The 24,254-nt window shown below is 41.4% G+C and overlaps 1 protein-coding gene across 5 annotated transcripts in view; it reads right to left on the bottom strand.

Annotated features, from left to right (window-relative positions):
• Window positions 1–7,448: 7,448 nt before the first annotated feature.
• The window catches only part of fmr1 (fragile X messenger ribonucleoprotein 1), a 96,385-nt gene continuing 79,579 nt past the window's right edge, over window positions 7,449–24,254 (bottom strand). The window contains exons 14-15 of one of the 5 annotated variants that reach the window (XM_072271051.1): window positions 23,639–23,718; window positions 7,449–8,495 (exon numbers count right to left, since the gene is read on the bottom strand). In XM_072271051.1, the coding sequence (XP_072127152.1) occupies window positions 8,325–8,495; window positions 23,639–23,718 (251 nt within the window). In that variant the 3' untranslated portion in view covers window positions 7,449–8,324. Of the gene's footprint in view, window positions 8,496–23,638; window positions 23,790–24,254 lie in introns of those variants that run through there. The other 4 variants (XM_072271052.1, XM_072271054.1, XM_072271055.1 and 1 more) reach the window with 4 other exon arrangements.

Consider the following 24,254-nt stretch of genomic DNA (forward strand, 5'->3'; position numbering starts at 1 on the left):
TTCCACTGAAGCAGGGAAAGGATGGCAGGGTAAAAGAACCATGGTCTACAAAGGATGTAGAAAATTTAGTTAAGCAGAAAAGAAAAACTTATGAAAAGTTCAAGAAACTAGGTACCTGTTCGAGCTCTAGAAAATTACAGGGATGCCAGGAAGAAACTCAACAATGAAATTAGGAGTGCTAGAAAGGGCTACGAAATGTCCTTGCGAGCAGGATTAAGGAAAACCCCAAGGCATTGTACAAGTATGTGAAGAGCAAGAGGATGAGCCATGTGAGAATAGGACCAATCAGGAGTGAGAGTGGAAACATGTGCATGGAGCCGGAGGAGGTAGCGGAGGTACTTAATGAATACTGTGCTTCAGTATTCACCAGTGATTAGGACCTTGGCAATTGTGGGGATGACTTAAAGCAGACTGAAATGCTTGAGGGTATAGATATTAAGAAAGAAGATGTGCTGGAGCTTTTGAAAGGTATTAACTTGGATAAGTCACTGGGACAGGATGAAATATACCCCAGGCTACTGTGGGAAGCGAGAGAGGAGACTGATGAGCCTCTGGAGATGATCTTTGCATCATCAATAGGGATGAGAGAAGTACCAGGGGATTGGAAGGCTGCAAACATTGTTCCCTTGTTCAAGAAAGGGAGTACAGATAACCCAGGAAATTATAGAACAATGAGCCTTACTTCAGTGGTGGGCAAGTCGTTGGAGAAGATCCTGAGAGGCAGGATTTATAAGCATTTGGAGAGACATAATCTGATTAGTGATAGTCAGTATGGCTTTGTCAAGGACAGGTCGTGCCTTATGAACTGGATTGAATTCTTTGAGGATGTAACAAAACATATTGATGAAGGTAGAGCAATGGATGTAGTGTATATGGATTTCAGTAAGGCATTTGATAACGTTCCCCATGTGAGGCTCATTCATACAGTAATGAGGCATGGGATCCAAGGAGACCTTGTTTTGTGGATCCAGAAACAGTTTGACCACAGAAGGCAAAGGGTGGTTGTGGATGGTTTGTATTCTGCATGGAGGGTGGTGTTCTGCAGGGATCTGTTCTGCGACCCCTCCTCTTTGTGATTTTTATAAATGACCTGGATGAGGAAGTAGAAGGGTGGGTTATTAAGTTTGCTGATGAAACAAAAGTTGGGGGTGTTGTGGATAGTCAGAGGAAACAGCAGGACACCGATAGGATACAGAGCTGGGCTGAGAAGTGGCAGATGGAGTTCAACCCAGATAAGTGTGAAGTGATACATTTCAGTAGGTCAAATTTGAAGACAGAATATAATATTCATGGTAAGACTCTTGGTAGTGTGGAGGATCAGTAGGATTTTGGGGTCTGTGTCCATAGGACACTCAAAGCAGATGCCCAGGTTTCAAAGGTACATTTTATGTCAGAGAAATGTATACAATATACATCCTGAAATTCTTTTTCTTTGCAAACATCAATGAAAACAGAGGAGTGCCCCAAAAAATGAATGACAGTTAAATATTGGAATCCCAAACAGTTGACAGTGTTGTTAAGAAGGCTCACGCTGTGTTGGCCTTCATCAACCGTGGGATTGAGTTCAAGAGCCGTGAGGTAATGTTACAGCTTTATAAGACCTTAGTTGGAATCCACATGGAGTACTGTGTTCATTTCTGGTCACCTCATTACAGGAACGATGTGGATGCTATAGGGAGAGTGCGGAGGAGATTTTCAAGGATGTTGTCTGGACAGGCCTTATTAGAATAGGTTAAGTGAACTCGGCCATTTCTTCTTGGAGCGAGGGAGGATGAGAGGTGACCTGATAGAGGTGTGTAAGATGATGAGAGGCATTGATTGTGTGGAGAACCAGAGGTTTTTTTCCCAGGGCTGAAATAGCCATCATGAGGAGGCATAGTTTTATGGTGCTTGGAAGCAGGTACAAGGGAGATGCCAGAGATAAGTTTTTCACACAGAGAATGGTGGGTCTCATCAGCAACAACGATGAATCAGCATACAGAGGAAGTGCAGCGCCTAACAGACTGGTGCAGAGCCAACATCCTGTCTCTGAATGTGAACAAAACAAAAGAGATGGTTGTTGACTTCAGGAGAGCATGGAGCGACCACTCTCCGCTGAACATTGATGGCTCCTACGTTGAGATCGTTAAGAGCACCAAATTTCTTGGTGTTCACCTGGCGGAGAATCTCACCTGGTCCCTCAACACCAGCTCCATAGCCAAGAAAGCCCAGCAGCGTCTCTACTTTCTGCGAAGGCTGAGAAAAGTCCATCTCCCACCCCCCCATCCTCATCATATTCTACGGAGGATGTATAGAGAGCATCCTGAGCAGTTGCATCACTGCCTGGTTTGGAAATTGCACCGTCTTGGATTGCAAGACCCTGCAGCGGATAGTGAGGTCAGCTGAGAGGATTACTGGGAACTCTCTTCCCACTATTACAGACATTTACACCACATGCTGCACCCGCAAAGCAAATAGTATTGTGAAGGACCCAACGCACCCTCACACAAACTCTTCTTCCTCCTGCCATCTGGCAAAAGGTACTGAAGCATTCGGGCTCTCACGACCAGACTGTGCAACAGTTTCTTCCCCCAGGTCAACAGACTCCTCAATACTCAGAGTTTAGACTGACATCTACATCATTTATTATTATAATTTGTCCTCTACTGTGTCTTGTTTATTAAATATTGTACTGCCCTGCACTGTTTTGTGCACTTTATGTAGTCCTGTGCAGGTCTGTAGTCTAGTGCAGTTTTTATGTTGTTTTATGTAGTCTAGTGTAGTCTCGTGTTGTCTCACATAGTCTAGTGTAGTTTTGTGTTGTTTCATGTAGCACCGTGGTCCTGGAGGAACGTTGTTTCATTTTTACTGGGTACTGTACCAGCAGCTTATGGTCAAAATGACAATAAACTTATCTTGACCTGGTGGGTGTGTGGAATGCACTGCCAGTGATGGTACCAGAGGCGGTCACAATAGGGTCTTTTAAGAGACTCTTAGATAGGTACATGGAGCTTAGAAAAATAGAGGGCTATGTGGTAGGGAAATTCTAAGCAGTTTCTAGATTAAGCTACATGTTCTGTGCTGTGTTCTTTGCTCTATGAATCAAATTTTGATATTTCTAAGTGCTTCATTATCAAATTCTACATATTATAACTATTAGTATTCTACACAGTGATCACTTAATAGGTACCTCCTGTATTTAATGCATGGCTATTTGAGTTGCTGTTGCCTTCCGGTCAGCTTGACCCAGTCTCTCTATTCTTCTGTGATCTCTCTCATTAACAAGCTGTTTTTGCCACAGAACTGCTGCTCACTGGAGGTTGCGTGTGAATAGCTCGCGACGTCAGAATTTGGAGTTCAATTCCAGCACTGTCTGTTAGGAGTTTGCATATCCTCTCTGTGGACATGTGGGTTTCCTCCCACATTCCAAAGATGTAACCTACTGGTTAGTAGGTTGCTTGGTCATTGTATATAGGTGGGTTGGTGGGCAGTGCTGCTTGTTGGGCCAAGGGGGCTAGTTTCAAGCTGTATTTCTAAATAAATAACATCCCAGCTGACAATTCAAGCTGACAGGTAAGCAACTGTAACTCAAATAACCATGCGTTATAATAGTGGTGTACAGGAGAGCATCTCTGAACCTATAACACATTTGGTGTTTAGGGCGTTGGACTAGCGATCTGAAGGTCGTGGGTTCGAGCCTCAGCCAAGGCAGCGTGTGTCCTTGAGCAAAGCACTTAACCACACAATGCTCCAGTCTACCCAGCTGAGAATGGGTACCGGCAAAAATGCTGGGGGTTAACCTCGCGATAGACTGGTGTCCTATCTGGCGAAATGGGCCACAAGGCTCGTGACAAACTACAACACATTCAACCTTGAAGTGAATGGGTTACAGCAGCAGAAGACCATGAGCAAGAGGTACCTAAAGAAATGGCCACTAAATGTATTTACTTTTCATAAGTTAAACTTTCTCCAGATCTGCTTAACAGCAATGCAATGTAAATTTTAGTGATTGGTGGTTCCCACAGATTTGCCATTTCCATAACATCAACCATTAAAATTAATTCCTCACTATCCATTGCTTCTCTTTTGATTGAATGGAAGATTGTTTGTCTGATATTTTATGGTAGAAGCAATTCAAAGTGGCTTACATTTTTGTTTTGGATGAAAGGGGCAAGAGAAATACAATGAAAACAATTCTGTTTACAATCAGCAACTGTTCATTGTAGTGTTTAGGAGATAAGACATGTCCTGCCCGGTCAGTAACAATCAATATGCATTTTTAGCATCTTTCAAATGTCCCACCGTGCTTCCCAAGAACAATCAAAGAAGTGATAAATTTATATATTTAAAACAAATCATCCATGAGATTGGAAGGACCATATTTATTATGTGACTAATTAGCCATCTGATACTGGTGGTGAATCATGTCAATGACACACTAGTTTCACAGTATCTATCACTTGTTTTGGGTGGCAGGGTGGAGATACGTCTCAACTAAGGGAGTTGTAAGGCACTCCTTCCCTTCACTAACTTGCAGGTCACCTTTGGGTAAGGTGTAGCACCTTCTTAACCTCTGAACAGGGTATGTGAAGCCTTTAGAGTAGCTGGTGCATATCAAGTCCTGGTTATGCACCACTGACACCAGGCAATCTGAAGATTATTGATAATGGCTGGGGGTCACCAGCCTTGTAAAGACACTGCCCAGAAGGCAATAGCAACCACTTCTGTAGAAAAATTAGCCAAGACCAATAACAGTCATACGACAGAGCAGATAATAACAATGACTTGTTGTTTTCTTTTTGGAATTGACAGAAATAAAGCTTGAGCAAAGCTACTGTCATTGACACATAAATAAATGTATGTGGATTGAAAAGCAGTTTTTTGATACCCCAATTTCTAACTTCCTTATTAATCCAAGGTGGTTGAAATGATGATCTTGCGTCAAAGCCCAGTGGGTCAGCTTCACAGTGGGGCATAAAACCTAAGTGTGTACACAGAAATGATTAAAAAAAAAGCCTAGTGATTTGCGGTAAACTGTGGCCACTTGCAGAATCTGAATTTCAAATATAATTTGACAGGAGATGTTGACAATGTTTTTGTCATGATTTAAAGGGGTTCAGGATGGAAAGGTCGGGTAGCACTTATAGATTACCTCACATTTACAACAGAAAAAAAGAGAGAAACTGGCCATTATTATCCATGTTTACCCAAATTGTGGATGAGAGATTTTTGCAACAGGCCTGAGGAACAGACAATGTTATGGAGTAGATGTAAATAATCTTAATGATCTTTACCTTTAGATTATGAAGACACGCAGTCCTCTTTTATTGTCATTTAGTAATGCATGCATTAAGATCTTACAGAGGAGGCATCATCTCTGATTTTGTTTCGGACAGATGCCAGAGAGGCACTGTTCCCCCTACAATGCACGAGAGGGCGGCCACACAGTAAGTGAAACATTCCCAGACATATTGCTGAGCGCTGGAATTGGAAGCAACTAGAAAATATTTACGAAATATTAGATATTTTCTTTGTGAACACAGCCCAGCACTTCACACAAACCAATCTTCCGTCCTTGGACTCACTTTACACCGCACGCTGTCAGAGCAGTGCTGCCAGGATAATCAAGGACACAACCCACCCAGCCAACACACTTTTCATCCTTCTTCCCTCCGGGAGGCGGCTCAGGAGCTTGAAGACTTGTACAGCCAGATTTGAGAACAGCTTCTTTCCAACTGTGCTAAGACTGCTGAACGGATCCTGACCCAGATCTGGGCCATACCCTCCAAATATCCGGACCTGCCTCTCGGATTTTTTGCACTACCTTACTTTCCCTTTTCTATTTAAATTTTTAATATTTACTATCGATTTTTACTCCAGGGAGCGCGAAGCGTAGAATTAAATATCGCTGTGATGATTGTATGCTTTAGTATCAATTGTTTGGTGGCAATAAAGTAATAATGTATTTCATTAAACCCTTCAATTAAATAAAAAGTATGCAATTTTTCAGTTTTCATTCTAAATATTCACGCACCTTACAAAAAAAATTAAAATGCAGCGCAGTTTTTAGGCCGCGTAAAAATTTCCTACTCAAATCAATGGTTGGTTTGTGCCCCTAAAAAAAAATTAGAGGGGACATTGAGGGCATGTTTGGGAGAGAGTATGGGAAGACCCACCAGGAGCAGTTTGTGACAGGAATTGAAAACACTGACCATGGTAATGTTCTTACTTACTGAAGCAAATTTCTGCTATTCAAACACTGAATGTTGGACAAAAAGCTTACCAATTTTCAAAAAAATGGATGAATTGACAGTGACTGTGAGGTAGTGCTGCATTTCATTTGGAGACATGTAAATATTTCTGGATGCCGCTGAGGGGCAGCACATTTTGAAAAGACCGTACAATTTTGTTGCACGTTTGGTGGAATGTTATCATGCAATGAAAATCACAGGAATATTACACACAAAACAGCATTGGACAAGGCATTATTTATTGAGATACAGCATGTTATAGGCCCTTCCGGCCCTTTTGAGTCACATTACCCAGCAACCCCCCAATTTAACTATTGCCTAATTACGGGCCAATTTGCAATGACCAATTAATCTACTAACCTGTACATCTTTGAAATGGGGGAGGAAACTGGAGCACCCGGAGGAAACCCCTGTGGTCATGGGGAGAATGTACAAACTTGTTACAGTGGTGGGATGGAAATCAAGTCACTGATACTATAAAACATTGGGCTAACCACTATGCTACCATTTGACCCATGATGTTATGTCGATCTTGATGCCAGTTTATTGCCCTTTTCCAGCTTTCCATTTTCACAAAATTGATTCCAGTTATAAGGTACCTCTTCTTTGCTGCCAAACATTGACCAACCTGAGCATTTGCAATTCTGCACATCGTTCAGACCCCATTCATTTTGTCAACAAAACCTGGTTGATTATCTAAGAAAGCACAGGAGAGAACAGGTGCTACAATCTGTAGCTACAACCTGCTGCTCATCCCGATGAGTTCCTCCAGCAGATTGTTTGTTGCTGGTTGATTATCTCTTCATTAAGTCAGATGTTTTCAGTTGCAAACAACAATTTACCTCCCAGCTCACATCAATACCATATGCTGATTCATGTACAATTAAATAAAGAGACACCAGGGGAAAGAAATGGGATAGAAAACATGGCAAATTTTGTATGTTGTACACTGTGACATACCTTGTCAATTTTTGTAACAGTACACAACATTTCATTAATTTTACTAGGGAACTCTACCAAGTAGGCTATTAACCAGCTAAAATTTTTTGTTGGATTAACTTAGCTAATCAAAAAAACTAAAACTGATCTCCAACTCTGAACCTGTGACTATAGAATATCAGACGGAAGCAATGTATCCTACTGTCAGCAGAAGATCAGCAAATCAGGTAAATCACAGTAAGTCAGGTAGTAAATCAGACAGAAGTAACACATCCTACAGTCAGCAGAGGAAGATCAAACTTTATTAATTGAAACTGCTTGCATACAAAATATATTGCACTTCAACCGAACAATATCAACATAAAACCAAATTGTTTTCACTACTATGTACAGAGAAAAATATTGCCCCGTTGCAGATCATACACTGTAAGGTCAATCTACCTTTGTTAATCTATACTAGGTTTAACACAAGAGCCCATAGTGGACAGGTACATAAACAAAGCTTTTCCCCTCCCCAATACTGTACATTCCCAAAAATAAATAACTACAAATCATCCGTTTGGCAACAATCTCCAGGCATTATATGCCTTTCAAACAATACACTATTTAATTCTTTACATTTACCCCTGTACATCAAATGCCAAGGTGTAAAGAAAAAAAGTGCCCTCCCACACTGACCAATCAATGCCATACAAACTTCAGTGCAAGGATTTCTGATCCTTTACTGTTCAGCTAGATGCATATATAAGGAAAATCATGAAAAGCATGCATTCTTCTGTAAAGGTTCCCCGGTATTTAACCACACTTTATCTACATACATGTATTTTACATTGTTACTGTCTTCTGCTCATTTAGCTTCCCTGATTTCTGCAACTATAGTAAGGTTATCCCCTTCTGGCAAGTTATATTGAAGGCACAGATCAAACAATATACTTTTTTTTCAAAAAGGAGTTTGCTAAGTGAAATGAAGATGGTTACTTCACAAACTTTTCCACCTGCCTACTTAAAGACAAAAGTGGATTGTGTGCATCAGTTATGCACCAATGAGGTTTATGTCTTTGGCCTAATAGGGTTCTCTAAGTGACATGTAAGCATCTGGTTTGTATGGTTAATGAAAGGAAATTAAGAGAGAACATCACTCTACAGGTATGCGCTTTAAGATACTCCATTCACCATCACTTGCTGGTTGTCTGCAGAAGTCTCTGGCTTCTCTTTCTTTGGAGCGCGCTCCTTGCCTATGCGTTGCCGAGTGCTCTCACCAAAAACGTTCGGGCTGTGTGAAGCTTTCATCACGATACCCCTCTCATTATTGCTGTCAGTTCTGATCTGAAACAAATCAGCAAGTGTTGAAAGACTAAATACTGCAGGCATAACACAATGTGCACCAAAAATCAGATCACTGGAGTTTACATTGTAAGTAAAACATTTATGCTGAATGAAATTAGCTGCATAACTTTAACATAACTGATCAACCTTAACGATACATGAGAAAAATCTGATGGCACAGTCACATATTTTCTTTCTGTTGAAGGTTTTATTAAAGCCATTTTTATTAAAGCCATTCTTTGCCATTTTGGTTCATCTCAACTTCTCCACTTTTCCCCTCCAAGCTCCTGATCATTTAAATCAGGGGTTCTTAGCTTATTTTTATGCCATGGACCCCTTTAGCAGTTCGGTGAAGCCTATGAACATACATTTATAAATTTGTGATATAGATGCAATATATGTGATTTTTTATTAATGCATTAAATAACTAAACATTTAAAATATAGGCAAGTTGAAATTAAATTTTATTTTTTGAAGCCATCAGTGTGATGACTGTTCTGCTTAGTTTGAACAGAACATTAATTAAACTGTGGGATGGTACTGCTAATACTACCGTAGTTTGTTGTTTAAATTCATAATTGAAGGAAATGCTAAATTTCAGTTAGAGGTTAGTGAAAATAAAGATGTAAATATTTTCTCAAGTTCACAGACCCCCCCCCCCCCCCCACAAAGAGGTCTGTGGACCCTAGGTTAAGAACCCCTGCTTTAAATAAAGCCTGACAAAACCTACCATCCTTGTATTTGTTGAGCTCACATGTAGCTTAATACAAAAACTTCACCAGTCCCTCTCTCTTGCCTCTATCAAAATCTACTTTTGTAATTGCTGCCTGCTTTAGGAGATCCTTGCATGCCTCCTACTCACTCCATTAACAGCAGGGAAGCCTTTAAGAGAGCTTCCTACATCAGTTAATTATTACTTCCTCAGACTTACAAACCTCCACAAATTCATGTCTTTAATCATCTCTCCAACCTCTGTGCTCCTGTGTATCATTTGTTCCAGCAATGACTCATCTTGACAAAATTCACCAAATAATTTCAAAAAGTGCTACAAAAGCACACTTGTGTTGTGTAGCACTAGAACGTGGCACACTGCTGATGCCGCCGATACTGCCCTCCAGTGTTTGGGCATCCATGCTGGGTTGGGGGCTAACCTTTCCTGTCGACGCTGCCCTCCAGTGTTCACTCAGTGTAAGACAAGCCGGACTGCTTTTGTCAGTGGTTGCTGTGCGTTTGTTCTTGCCGACAACAACCATGCACTTTCAGTCTACAGGACATGACACTCAGGGAACTGGGCATACAAAAAACAAATATGACTACATGTTTTACGGCTATCTTATATGTGCTTTGTGCTGTGCGTGACTCTACCTTGTCCCTGTAGCAATGCCGCTTCGTTTATGTGTGGTTGAATGACAATTAAAGTTGATCTTGCACTTGATTGTGTCCTACCTCTGATTCCCCATATTGTGGCCCAATCTTAGTAGGGCCAGTAAAATACAAAAAAGGGAGAAAGGCAACATGTTTTAAAATGTGTGCAGTAATAAAGTTCAAACAAGTGTCAAGTGTTCTTTGCAAGCATAAGCTAAACATAAGATTAAAGATACGTAAAGAGTAAACGCCAGTGTTATTGCCTAGTGAAAGCACGTTATATAATCCAAATACGTTTGAATAAATAACTTATTTGAAAACAAATCAAATGGCAGAGTTCCAAAATCATATGAATCAATGTTTTAAGAAAATGTATGAAGTAAAAAGAAATAATCATTGGGTGTAAAGGATTCTCAGCTTGAAATATACCCATTTATAACCTTTCAAGCATTAATCTATATTCCACTTTGATCTTGATGGTTCCTGAGGAGCCGAGAGGTAATTTTGCAGTTATATAGGACCCTGGTCAGACCCCACTTGGAGTTCTGTGCTCAGTTCTGGTTGCCTCACTACAGGAAGGATGTGGAAGCCACAGAAAGAGTGCAGAGGAGATTTACAAAGATGTTGCCTGGATTGGGGAGCATGCCTTATGAAGACAGGTTGAGTGAACTCGGCCTTTTCTCCTTGGAGTGACGGAGGATGAGAGGTGACCTGATAGAGGTATATAAGATGATGAGAGGGACTGATCGTGTGGATAGTCAGAGGCTTTTTCCCAGGGCTGAAATGGCTGCCACAACAGGGCACAGGTTTAAGGTGCTTGGGAGTAGGTACAGAGGAATGGGCCGCTGGCAACGGTGGTGGAGGCAGATACGATAGGGTCTTTTAAGAAACTTTTGGATAGGTATATGGAGCTTAGAAAAATGGAGGGCTATGGGTAACCCTAGTAATTTCTAAGGTAGGGACATATTTGGCACAACTATGTGGGCCGAAGGGCTTGTATTATGCTGTAGGTTTTCTATGTTTCTATGTTGTTATAGCCAGGGGAGGTTAAATGCTCCCAATAGCAAGTGTCGCAAATAGCCTCTGACAATGATGTCCAGCTCCTAGCATGCACGTGCTGCTAAGCAACTAAGCCTGACGGAACTGTTTCCCTCAGAAAAATGCAGAGAGACAGAGGAGTGTAAAATGAGGGTAGAAGCAAAAAGTAGTAAGGTGAAAAGTAAAAGTGGCAGGCCGACAAATCCAGGGCAAGCATCAAAAAGGGCCACTTTTCAACATAATTGTATAAGGGCTAAGAGAGTTGTAAAAGCACGCCTGAAGGCTTTGTGTGTCAATGCAAGGAGCATTCGTAACAAGGTGGATGAATTAAAAGTGCAGATTGTTATTAATGAATATGATATAGTTGGGATCACAGAGACATGGCTCCAGGGTGACCAAGGATGGGAGCTCAACATGCAGGGATATTCAATATTCAGGAGGGATAGACATGAAAGAAAAGGAGGTGGGGTGGCGTTGCTGGTTAGAGAGGAGATTAACGCAATAGAAAGGAAGGACATAAGCCGGGAGGATGTGGAATCGATATGGGTAGAGCTGCATAACACTAAGGGGCAGAAAACTCTGGTGGGAGTTGTGTACAGGCCACCTAACAGTAGTAGTGAGGTTGGGGATGGTATTAAACAGGAAATTAGAAATGTGTGCAATAAAGGAACAGCAGTTATAATGGGTGACTTCAATCTACATGTAGATTGGGTGAACCAAATTGGTAAGGGTGCTGAGGAAGAGGATTTCTTGGAATGTATGCGGGATGGTTTTTTGAACCAACATGTCGAGGAACCAACTAGAGAGCAGGCTATTCTAGACTAGATATTGAGCAATGAGGAAGGGTTAATTAGCAATCTTGTCGTGAGAGGCCCCTTGGGTAAGAGTGACCATAATATGGTGGAATTCTTCATTAAGATGGAGAGTGACATAGTTAATTCAGAAACAAAGGTTCTGAACTTAAAGAAGGGTACTTTGAAGGTATGAGACGTGAATTAGCTAAGATAGACTGGCAAATGACACTTAAAGGGTTAAACATAGAAACATAGAAAATAGGTGCAGGAGTAGGCCATTCGGCCCTTCGAGCCTACACCGCCATTTATTATGATCATGGCTGATCATCCAACTCAGAACCCCGCCCCAGCCTTCCCTCCATACCCCCTGACCCCCGTAGCCACAAGGGCCATATCTAACTCCCTCTTAAATATAGCCAATGAACTGGCCTCAACTGTTTCCTGTGGCAGAGAATTCCACAGATTCACCACTCTCTGTGTGAAGAAGTTTTTCCTAATCTCGGTCCTAAAAGGCTTCCCCTCTATCCTCAAACTGTGGCCCCTCGTTCTGGACTTCCCCAACATCGGGAACAATCTTCCTGCATCTAGCCTGTCCAATCCCTTTAGGATCTTATACGTTTCAATCGGATCCCCCTTCAATCTTCTAAATTCCAACGAGTACAAGCCCAGTTCATCTAGTCTTTCTTCATATGAAAGTCCTGCCATTCCAGGAATCAATCTGGTGAACCTTCTTTGTACTCCCTCTATGGCAAGGATGTCTTTCCTCAGATTAGGGGACCAAAACTGCACACAATACTCCAGGTGTGGTCTCACCAAGGCCTTGTACAACTGCAGTAGTACCTCCCTGCTCCTGTACTTGAATCCTCTCGCTATAAATGCCAGCATACCATTTGCCTTTTTCACCACCTGCTGTACCTGCATGCCCACTTTCAATGACTGGTGCATAATGACACCCAGGTCTCGTTGCACCTCCCCTTTTCCTAATCGGCCACCATTCAGATAATAATCTGTTTTCCTATTTTTGCCACCAAAGTGGACAACTTCACATTTATCCACATTAAATTGCATCTGCCATGAATTTGCCCACTCACCCAACCTATCCAAGTCACCCTGCATCCTCTTAGCATCCTCCTCACAGCTAACACTGCCACCCAGCTTCGTGTCATCCGCAAACTTGGAAATGCTGCATTTAATTCCCTCATCCAAGTCTTTAATATATATTGTAAACAACTGGGTTCCCAGCACGGAGCCTTGCGGTACCCCACTAGTCACCGCCTGCCATTCCGAAAAGGTCCCGTTTATTCCCACTCTTTGCTTCCTGTCTGCTAACCAATTCTCCACCCACACCAATACCTTATCTCCAATACCATGTGCTTTAAGTTTGCACACTAATCTCCTGTGTGGGACCTTGTCAAAAGCCTTTTGAAAATCCAAATATACCACATCCACTGGTTCTCCCCTATCCACTCTACTAGTTACGTCCTCAAAAAATTCTATGAGATTCGTCAGACATGATTTTCCTTTCACAAATCCATGCTGACTTTGTCCGATCATTTCACCGCTTTCCAAATGTGCTGTTATCACATCCTTGATAACTGACTCCAGCAGTTTCCCCACCACCGACGTTAGGCTAACCGGTCTATAATTCCCCAGTTTCTCTCTCCCTCCTTTTTTAAAAAGTGGAGTTACATTAGCCACCCTCCAATCCTCAGGAACTAGACCAGAATCTAACGAGTTTTGAAAAATTATCACTAATACATCCACTATTTCTTGGGCAACTTCCTTAAGCACTCTAGGATGCAGACCATCTGGCCCTGGGGATTTATCTGCCTTCAATCCCTTCAATTTACCTAACACCACTTCCCTACTAACATGTATTTCGCTCAGTTCCTCCATCTCACTGGACCCTCTGTCCTCTACTATTTCTGGAAGATTATTTATGTCCTCCTTAGTGAAGACAGAACCAAAGTAACTATTCAATTGGTCTGCCATGCCCTTGCTCCCCATAATCAATTCACCTGTTTCTGTCTGCAGGGGACCTACATTTGTCTTTACCAGTCTTTTCCTTTTTACATATCTATAAAAGCTTTTACAGTCCGTTTTTATGTTCCCTGCCAGTTTTCTCTCATAATCTTTTTTCCCCTTCCTAATTAGGCCCTTTGTCCTCCTCTGCTGAACTCTGAATTTCTCCCAGTCCTCAGGTGAGCCACATTCTCTGGCTAATTTGTATGCTTCTTCTTTGGAATTGATACTATCCCTAATTTCTCTTGTCAGCCGCGGGTGCACTACCTTCCTTGATTTATTCTTTTGCCAAACTGGGATGAACAATTGTTGTAGTTCATCCATGCAACCTTTAAATGCTTGCCATTGCATATCCACCGCCAATCCTTTAAGTGTCATTTGCCAGTCTATCTTAGCTAATTCACGTCTCATACCTTCAAAGTTACCCCTCTTTAAGTTCAGAACCTTTGTTTCTGAATTAACTATGTCACTCTCCATCTTAATGAAGAATTCCACCATATTATGGTCACTCTTACCCAAGGGGCCTCTCACGACAAGATTGCTAATTAAACCTTCCTCATTGCTCAAAACCCAGTCCAGAATAGCCTGCTCTCTAGTTGGTTCCTCGACATGTTGGTTCAAAAAACCATCCCGCATACATTCCAAGAAATCCTCTTCCTCAGCACCTTTACTAATTTGGTTCACCCAATCTACATGTAGATTGAAGTCACCCATTATAACTGCTGTTCCTTTATTGCACACATTTCTAATTTCCTGTTTAATACCATCTCCGACCTCACTACTACTGTTAGGTGGCCTGTACACAACTCCCACCAGCGTCTTCTGCCCCTTAGTGTTACGCAGCTCTACCCATATCGATTCCACATCTTCCCGGCTTATGTCCTTCCTTTCTATTGCGTTAATCTCTTCTTTAACCAGCAACGCCACCCCACCTCCCCTTCCTTCATGTCTATCCCTCCTGAATATTGAATATCCCTGAACGCTGAGCTCCCATCCCTGGTCACCCTGGAGCCATGTCTCTGTGATCCCAACTATATCATAATCATTAATAACAATCTGCACTTTCAATTCATCCACCTTATTACGAATGCTCCTTGCATTGACACACAAAGCCTTCAGGCGCTCTTTTACAACTCTCTTAGCCCTTATACAATTACGCTGAAAAGTGGCCCTTTTTAATGCTTGCCCTGGATTTGCCTTGGGTTGACGGTGGATATGCAATGGGAAGCATTTAAAGATCACATGGATGAACTACAACAATTGTTCATCCCAGTTTGGCAAAAGAATAAATCAAGGAAGGTAGTGCACCCGTGGCTGACAAGGGAAATTAGGGATAGTATCAATTCCAAAGAAGAAGCATACAAATTAGCCAGAAAAAGTGGCTCACCTGAGGACTGGGAGAAATTCAGAGTTCAGCAGAGGAGGACAAAGGGCTTAATTAGGAAGGGGAAAAAAGATTATGAGAGAAAACTGGCAGGGAACATAAAAACTGACTGTAAAAGCTTTTACAGATATGTGAAAAGAAAAAGATTGGTTAAGACAAATGTAGGTCCCCTACAGACAGAAACAGGTGAATTGATTATGGGGAGCAAGGACATGGCAGACCAATTGAATAATTACTTTGGTTCTGTCTTCACCAAGGAGGACATAAATAATCTTCCGGAAATAGTAGAGGACAGAGGGTCCAGTGAGATGGAGGAACTGAGGGAAATACATGTTTGTAGGGAAGTGGTGTTAGGTAAATTGAAGGGATTAAAGGCAGATAAATCCCCAGGGCCAGATGGTCCGCACCCCAGAGTGCTTAAGGAAGTAGCCCAAGAAATAGTGGATGCATTAGTGATAATTTTTCAAAACTCATTAGATTCTGGACTAGTTCCTGAGGATTGGAGGGTGGCTAATGTAACCCCACTTTTTAAAAAAGGAGGAAGAGAGAAACCAGGGAATTATAGACCGGTTAGCCTAACATCGGTGGTGAGGAAACTGCTAGAGTCAGTTATCAAAGATGTGATAACAGCACATTTGGAAAGCGGTGAAATGATCGGACAAAGTCAGCATGGATTTGTGAAAGGAAAATCATGTCTGACGAATCTCACAGAATTTTTTGAGGATGTAACTAGTAGAGTGGATAGGGGAGAACCAGTGGATGTGGTATATTTGGATTTTCAAAAAGGCTTTTGACAAGGTCCCACACAGGAGATTAGTGTGCAAACTTAAAGCACACGGTATTGGGGGTAAGGTATTGATGTGGATAGAGAATTAGTTGGCAGACAGGAAGCAAAGAGTGGGAATAAACGGGACCTTTTCAGAATGGCAGGCAGTGACTAGTGGGGTATCGCAAGGCTCAGTGCTGGAACCCCAGTTGTTTACAATATATATTAATGACTTGGATGAGGGAATTAAATGCAGCATCTCCAAGTTTGCGGATGACACGAAGCTGGGCGGCAGTGTTAGCTGTGAGGAGGATGCTAAGAAGATGCAGGGTGACTTGGATAGGTTAGGTGAGTGGGCAAATTCATGGCAGATGCAATTTAATGTGGATAAATGTGAAGTTATCCACTTTGGTGGCAAAAACAGGAGAACAGATTATCTGAATGGTGGCCGATTAGGAAAAGGGGAGGTGCAACGGGACCTGGGTGTCATTATACACCAGTCATTGAAAGTGGGCATGCAGGTACAGCAGGCGGTGAAAAAGGCGAATGGTATGCTGGCATTTATAGCGAGAGGATTCGAGTACAGGAGCAGGGAGGTACTACTGCAGTTGTACAAGGCCTTGGTGAGACCACACCTGGAGTATTGTGTGCAGTTTTGGTCCCCTAATCTGAGGAAAGACATCCTTGCCATAGAGGGAGTACAAAGAAGGTTCACCAGATTGATTCCTGGGATGGCAGGACTTTCATATGAAGAAAGATTGGATGAACTAGGCTTATACTCATTGGAACTTAGGAGATTGAGGGGGGATCTGATTGAAACATATAAAATCCTAAAGGGATTGGACAGGCTAGATGCAGGAAGATTGTTCCCGATGTTGGGGAAGTCCAGAACGAGGGGTCACAGTTTGAGGATAAAGGGGAAGCCTTTTAGGACCGAGATTAGGAAAAACTTCTTCACACAGAGAGTGGTGAATCTGTGGAATTCTCTGCCACAGGAAACAGCTGAGGCCAGTTCATTGGCTATATTTAAGAGGGAGTTAGATATGGCCCTTGTGGCTAAAGGGATCAGGGGGTATGGAGGGAAGGCTGGTGCAGGGTTCTGAGTTGGATGATCAGCCATGATCATACTGAATGGTGGTGCAGGCTCGAAGGGCTGAATGGCCTACTCCTGCACCTATTTTCTATGTTTCTATGTACTGACATGAGAAGGGGCAAAGATGGATTACCGATGCCTCAAACCAGATGCCTTGGGCAGATGGGGCTCGTTAGCCATGGTTGGTAGCTCATCTTGGAGAAGGAAAACTCTGATCTCAAACCTCTGCTGGCTTTTGGCTACACCCACTCATGGGGAAGTATTCAGGAACAAACCTCAAGGAAAAATCAGGAGCAGGAGTCCCTAAGGCAGTCCTATGTTGAGTTTAACACCGGCTGGCAATTGCTGCGATGCCACTGGTGCCAAACTGTACCAGACTCTGCTGTTCCTTTGGATTCATCAGCTGCGTGGAGAGGGGAAGCCAGTTATACAGGCAATAGCTCGCACTGTATATCTAACTGTCCTGGGTAGAGTAGTGGCTTACGCATCAACCGACAGCTAGGATGCAACATTCATCGTCAACCTCGACCAATAGGAGGGTCAAATTCATCGTGTTAATGGTTGATAGCCCTCCATTATCTACCAGCTTTAATAGAAAACAGGTGGAGCAAATCACTTCCCTCCATAGATTAGAACAAATAAGCTCCATAACCAGTATGAATCTTTATCATGTACTGCCACAAAATGTTGTAACCAGATCAAACATTGAAACCATCTGTCTCTCCACCAACCACCACATAAATAGCTAGGGTAAATGCTCACACAGTTGTGAACAAGTGTTTGGCAACATCAGATGCTTTTGTAAATACTAGAAGAAATGTTAAGTTGTAGGATGAGCAAGCTTCCCTTAATGGCCATAGAGCAGAGGACACAGAAACAGACCCTTCAGCCATAGGCCTAGCCCCATCTACCTGTACCCAGACCATAGCCCTCTCATCCAGGCAGATAGTCAAATTTCTCTTAAATGAAGCCATAGAACCCAGATCTACCATTTCTGCTGGGTAGCTCATTCGACACTCTCACCACACTCTGAGTGAAGTAGTTCCCCCTCAGGTTCTCCTTAAATATTTCACCTTTCACCCTAAACCTGTGACATCTAGTTCTAGTCCCATGTAACCTCAGTGTTTTTCCACTTGCTTGTATTTACCCAATCTATACTCCTCATAATTTTGTATATTTCTATCATATCTTCCTTCATTCTCCTACGCTCCAGAAAAAATCCTAACTTTTCTAAAACTTTCCAATCCAAGTGCCTTTTAAACAGTGCAATTGTTCCCACCTCTGGCAGCATATTCAGGCACTTTTGGCCTGTAGATGATACTTTCTTGAATGCAAGCCTATTAAATCACACCTTAATCAGTGACAGTTCAGCAACACACTATACTCCCAAATTCCAGTCAGGGCACCAGTATTCCTATAGGCAGTCAAAATCCATGAATGAGTCATGAATACTAGCCACAATCCTGTAGCCAAATCCCATCAGGAAATGGGCTGGCACTGGCTCACCTCCTCTGAATGGTAGTTATGACACTTAACAAGCGTTGGAGGTGGCAGAACTAGTCAGTGACTAAGAATCAAGGATTAATTATATCATTCTTTTAATTTACTCAAGCAGAGATTTCATGTAATTAGATCTGCATACAAAGGAAAATGAACTTGAAAATTAAGAGTTATTTTTGACAGGCAGTAACACAAATTAAAAACTTTGTATAGTCACTATGGAAATTAGCTATGCAAGTATTGGGCTAGAGTATAATGATGTAGTCTGGTGAATCTTCAGTGCAATCACTCTTTAGGCAAAATGAGCAACTTGCCTTTTTTTAAAGAGTTTCTTAAACAGTCCTAACGTATCTGCCTCCACAACACTCCCTACCAGTACATTCCACACACCCACCACTCTGTGTAAAAAAAACACTACCTCTAACACCACCACCCCCATACTTTCCTTTAATCACCTTAAAATGATGCCCTTCCATGTTAGCCATATCCACCCTGGGGAAAAAGGTGTTGGCTGTTACCATCTTATACAACTTTTGGTTAGCTTTCAGTGATTTTTGTTCACAGCCCAGGTCCCTTTGAACATTAACATTTTTCATTCTTTCACTATTTAAAAAAGGCTTAAGCATTTTTTGCTATTGATACAGATGACATCACATTTTTCTATGTTCTATTCCATCTGCTACATTGTCACTCACTCAGTTTGTCTATTTCTGCTTAAAATGTATTCTCATCATTACTTGAATTCCTACTTAGCTTGTATTGCCAGTTGATTTGAAAATATAACATTTAACCTCCTCAGCAGGATCGCTAAATGCTATTAGGACCTCGACACGGATCCCTGTGGCACTCCACTAGTCACAGGCTACAAACACAAGGATCTGCTTCTTCCATGTTAACTAACTCTTTCTTTATGTTAAATATTATATGTTAGTTTTTCTTTTAAACTAGGGTCCTAAACTGTGGAAATCAATACCTAACTACAAGGGATGCAGACTCAGTTGACACTTTTAAACACCAGCTGAAACCTATTTATTTAACCTTTTAACTAACATCTTTTATTTTCAATTTTTTTATTTTCATGTTTGCACTTATCCCATTGTAAAATACTGAACTACATTGCCTGTGTGACAACTGCTCTATAAATAATTTGATATGAACATCATTCCCAATTCTACATGGCATAAAAAAAGATTGGGAACTCCTGTCGTAAAAGTTTCATCCTAAAGACCTCCAGTAGGATTGATCAAAGAATTTCCCTTCCATACTCTGCTCAATCACTTTTCTATTTTATAAATATTCTGATATCACATCATTTATTATTTCCTGTGATTTCCTCACTACCAATACTTAGACATCAGCGGTTCCCTTTTCTTTCCCACTCTTAAAAAGTACAGTCATATTTGCTATTCTTCAATCCACAGGAAACATACTACAATATACAGATTTGAGAAAATGATATAAAGCACACACTCTCTATTGACGGGTTTCCCAAAACACTGGAATGTTAATTATCAGGTCTTTGGAATCTATTATTCTTCAGTTCACAAACTTTTCAGGTTGCATTTCTTCACTAATATGTCCTAACAGAGGAAGTTAAACCCATTGCATCTATGCTTTCTCTGAATGCAATCCAATCAGTCCTACAGATTCACTTATTCCTCTGTAATCACTTCTCCTGCATGTCCATCAATTCCACCTGAAAACTGCCTAGACTAGGGGAAACATACAGTGGCATGCAAATGTTTGGGCACCCCTGATCAGAATTTCTGTTACCGTGAATAGTTCTTTTTTAACTTCATCAGTCCACAGGACTTGTTTCCAAAATGCATCAGGCTTGTTTAGATGTTCCTTTGAACCTTTTGAATAGAACATTTTGGCCACAATGAGCAAAGGTATGTTTGGAGAAAAAAGGGTACAGAATTTCATGAAAAGAACCCCTCTCCAATTGTTAAGCACGGGGGTGGATTGATCATGCTTTGGGCTTGTGTTGCAGCCAGTGGCACGGGGAATATTTACTGGTAGACGGAAGAATGAATTCAATTAGATACCAGCAAATTCTGGAAGCAAACATCACACCATCTGTAAAAAAGCCGAAGATGAAAAGAGGATGGCTTCTACAAGAGGATAATGAACCTAATCACACCTCAAAGTCCACAATGAACCTCAAGCTGAAGGGTTTGCCATGGCCCTCACAGTCCCCTGACCTAAACATCATCGAAAATCTTTGAATAGACCTCAAAAGAGCAGTGCATGCAAGACGGCCCAAGAATCTCACAGAATTAGAAGCCTTTTGTAAGGAAGAATGGGCGAAAATCCCCCAAACAAGAATTGAAAGACTCTTAACTGGCTACAAAAGGCGTTTACAAGCTGTGATACTTGCCAAAGGGGGTGTTACTAAGTACTGACCATGCAGGGTGCCCAAACATTTGCTTCGGGCTCTTTTCGTTTTTTACTTTGAAACTGTAAAAGATGGAAAAAAAAAGTTTTCTTGCTTAAAATATTAAAGAAATGTGTCATCTCTAACTTAATGTCTTTTGGAAATCAGTTAATCTTTTACTCGCTTAGCTATTCACAGTAACAGAAATTTTGACCAGGGGTGCTCAAACTTTTGCATACCACTGTACTGCTCCCAATTAATCTACCAGCATGCTTGGGATGTGAGAGGAAACTGGAGCATACATCTACAGAGCCACCTTGTAAACACACAGGTGACACTGGATGTCAGAATCAAGCTTAGGGACTTAGAAAATAGTCTATGCCTTTATTCCTTCTACGAAAATGCATTATCATACAGTTCTCTAAACTATATTCACTTTGCCCAACCTCTCAATCTATCTATGTCCTTCTGCAGACTCGTGCTTCTTTAACACTATCTGCCCTTCCACCTATCTCTACTTTGGCCATAAAGCCATCAATTCTGCCATCCAAATCATTAACATATAACATGAAAAGAAGTAATCCCAACACTAACCCCTGCAAAGCAGCACTCGTCACCGGCAGTGGCCATTTTTCTTACTCATACCAGCTCTACATCACAATTATTTTTTAGAAGTGAACAAATGATTTCCACCAGTGTCAAAGTAAATTTATTATGTTACCAAAACTACCTTGAGATTAATTTTCTTGCAGGCATTTACAGAAAAATAAAATACAATACAATTTATGAAAAAACTATACATAAACAAAGACTGACAAACTACTAATGTACAAAAGACGTCAAATTGTGCAAATAAAAATAATAAAGAAAGGAAAAAGGATCAGCCATGATGAAATAGTGGAGCAAACTCAATGGGCCAAATGGCCTAATATTGCTCCTATTTCTTATTCTCTCAATATAGTTGAAAACCACCAAACCTCCAGTGAGAATAATAGCGTCCAAGTGCTTGTGCAGTGTATAGCTCAACACACACAAAATGCAGGAGAAACTCAGCAGATCAGGAGGCCTCTAGAGCAAAGAATAAACAGTCGACATTTCAGGCTGAGACCCTATTAGTACTGGAAATGAAGGGGGAAGATAACAGAATAAAGTGGTTGTGGGAAAGGAAGGAGTACAACCAGAAGGTGGTAGGTGAAACTGAGTGGGTGGGGGAGGAGGGATGAAGTAAGAAGCTGGGAGGTGATAGGTAGAAAAGGTAAAAGACTGGAGAAGAAGAATCTGATTGGAGAGGAAAGTGGATCATGGGAGAAAGGGAAGGAGGGGCACTGGGGGAGGTGATAGGCAGGTGAGGAGAAGTAAGAGGCAAAGAGTGGGGAACTGAAGCACAAGAAGGAGGACAGATAGCTTGTTGTTTCTCCAACCTGAGAGTGCATTTATAACTTGTACAGGTTTCACGTACCACAGAAACATTACAAAGTATCATGAATTTAAAGCTTTCTTACTTGGCTAGTCTTTCTCTAGCCAGATATTCATTTGACCTGATCTTCAATTTCTATTCTGGTAAGCAGGTAGATTGTGGGCACGTGGCCAAGTGGTTAAGGCACTGGACTAGCGACCTGAAGGTCGTGAGTTCGAGCCCCAGCCAAGGCAACGTGTTGTGTCCTTGAGCAAGGCACTTAATCACACATTGCTCTGCGACAACACTGGTGCCAAGCTATATGGGTCCTAATGCCCTTCCCTTGGACAACACTGGTGTCGTGGAGAGAGCAGACTTGCAGCATGGGCAACTGCTGGTCTTCCATACAACCTTGCCCAGGCCTGCGCCCTGGAGAGTGAAGACTAACGGATGCCTTTAAGCAGGTAGATGGACAATGCAGTAAGCTAACTATTCTTGCACAGCTGAGTGATTCCACATTCTAAAATACAAACCGTCAACAGCACACAACTCAATTGTCTCTTTTACAACATCTTAAGATTTATATATAGGTCTTGTGACAATATATCTATATTTTCTGTAATAAAGATATATATCTTTATGTCACTTTGATCTACAACAATACCAAAATCTGGGATTTATTTAGAATTTCATAGATCAGTACAGCACAGGAACTGGCCCTTTGGCCCACAACATTGTGCCAAACCAAGTAAATTAGTAATCAAGTGACCAACTAAATTAATCCCTTATGCCTACACAATATCCAGATCCCTCTACTGCCCTCACGTCCATGTGCCCAACTAAAAGTATCACCACCTCAGGCAGTGCATTCCAGTCACCTAGCACTTTGAAAAGAAAAATTTGTCCTTCACCTTTAAACTTGCCCTCCCCCCACCTTAAATGCATGCTTTCTGTTATTAGATACTGCAACCTTGGGGAAAAAAAGATATTGTCTGTGTACTCTATCTATGCCTCTCATAATTTTATAAGCTCTATCAAATCTTCCTGCAACTTCTGCGCTCCAGAGAAAACAACCTAAGTTTGTCCACGCTCTTGTTATAGCACGTCCTCTAATCCAGGCAGCATCCTGGTAAACCTCTACTGCACTGTTTCCACACGCTTAATGTTCTTCCAATAATGGGGTGGCCAGAACTATATGCATTAACTCCAGATAAGAATTTTAATTAGTATTTACAAATGTTAATATAGCAAATCAGCTAAAGTGCAGCTTTTTCTTTGCATACAAAGACAGGCAATATGATAAACCTAGCTTCAATCCCATTTAATGGCTGAATACAATCTTCCTGAATGAGACCTCAGGGTAGACAAATCTTAACAATGCAAACCAAAACCATAACCGAAAGGCTACCTCCAATGAGCTGTCTGTCGTCCCAGTCTTCGAGTCTCTTGACGAATTGCGTTTACGGATGTCTGCCCTCAAGAATTCATCTAAAACACCAAAAAAGCCGAAAAAAATTGAAGTCATCCTAGACTGGGACTGCAGACCAGTGCATGAATGCCTGAAAGAACACATGTACGAACACAGACACACATAATATTCAGTTCTCAACATATTACCATTATTCACCTGTACAAGCAAAATTACTATAACCTGTTCAATCTGTAGATTGTGACAGTATTAGTCAGCAATACAAACATGATTCATCTCTTCAGTTGTCAAAAAACAGCACTTATTAATCTATACACACGATAATACATATTGCAATCAGCACATAAAAACGCCAATGTAATATCCATGTAGTTTTAAATAATGTAAAATTACAAAACGACAAAACAGTATGCTTATTCAATTATTTATTTATTATTTACAGATACAGCATGAAGCAGGCCTTTCTGGCCTAATCAGCCGAACAGCCCAGCAACCCACCTATTTAACCCCAGCTAAGTTACAGGACAATTTACAATCAGCAATTAACGTACTAACTGGTATGTCTTTGGACTGTGGGAGAAACCCATATGCTCAC

This window comes from Mobula birostris, chromosome 10, assembly GCF_030028105.1.
Source record: "Mobula birostris isolate sMobBir1 chromosome 10, sMobBir1.hap1, whole genome shotgun sequence".
Lineage (NCBI taxonomy): Eukaryota > Metazoa > Chordata > Chondrichthyes > Myliobatiformes > Myliobatidae > Mobula > Mobula birostris.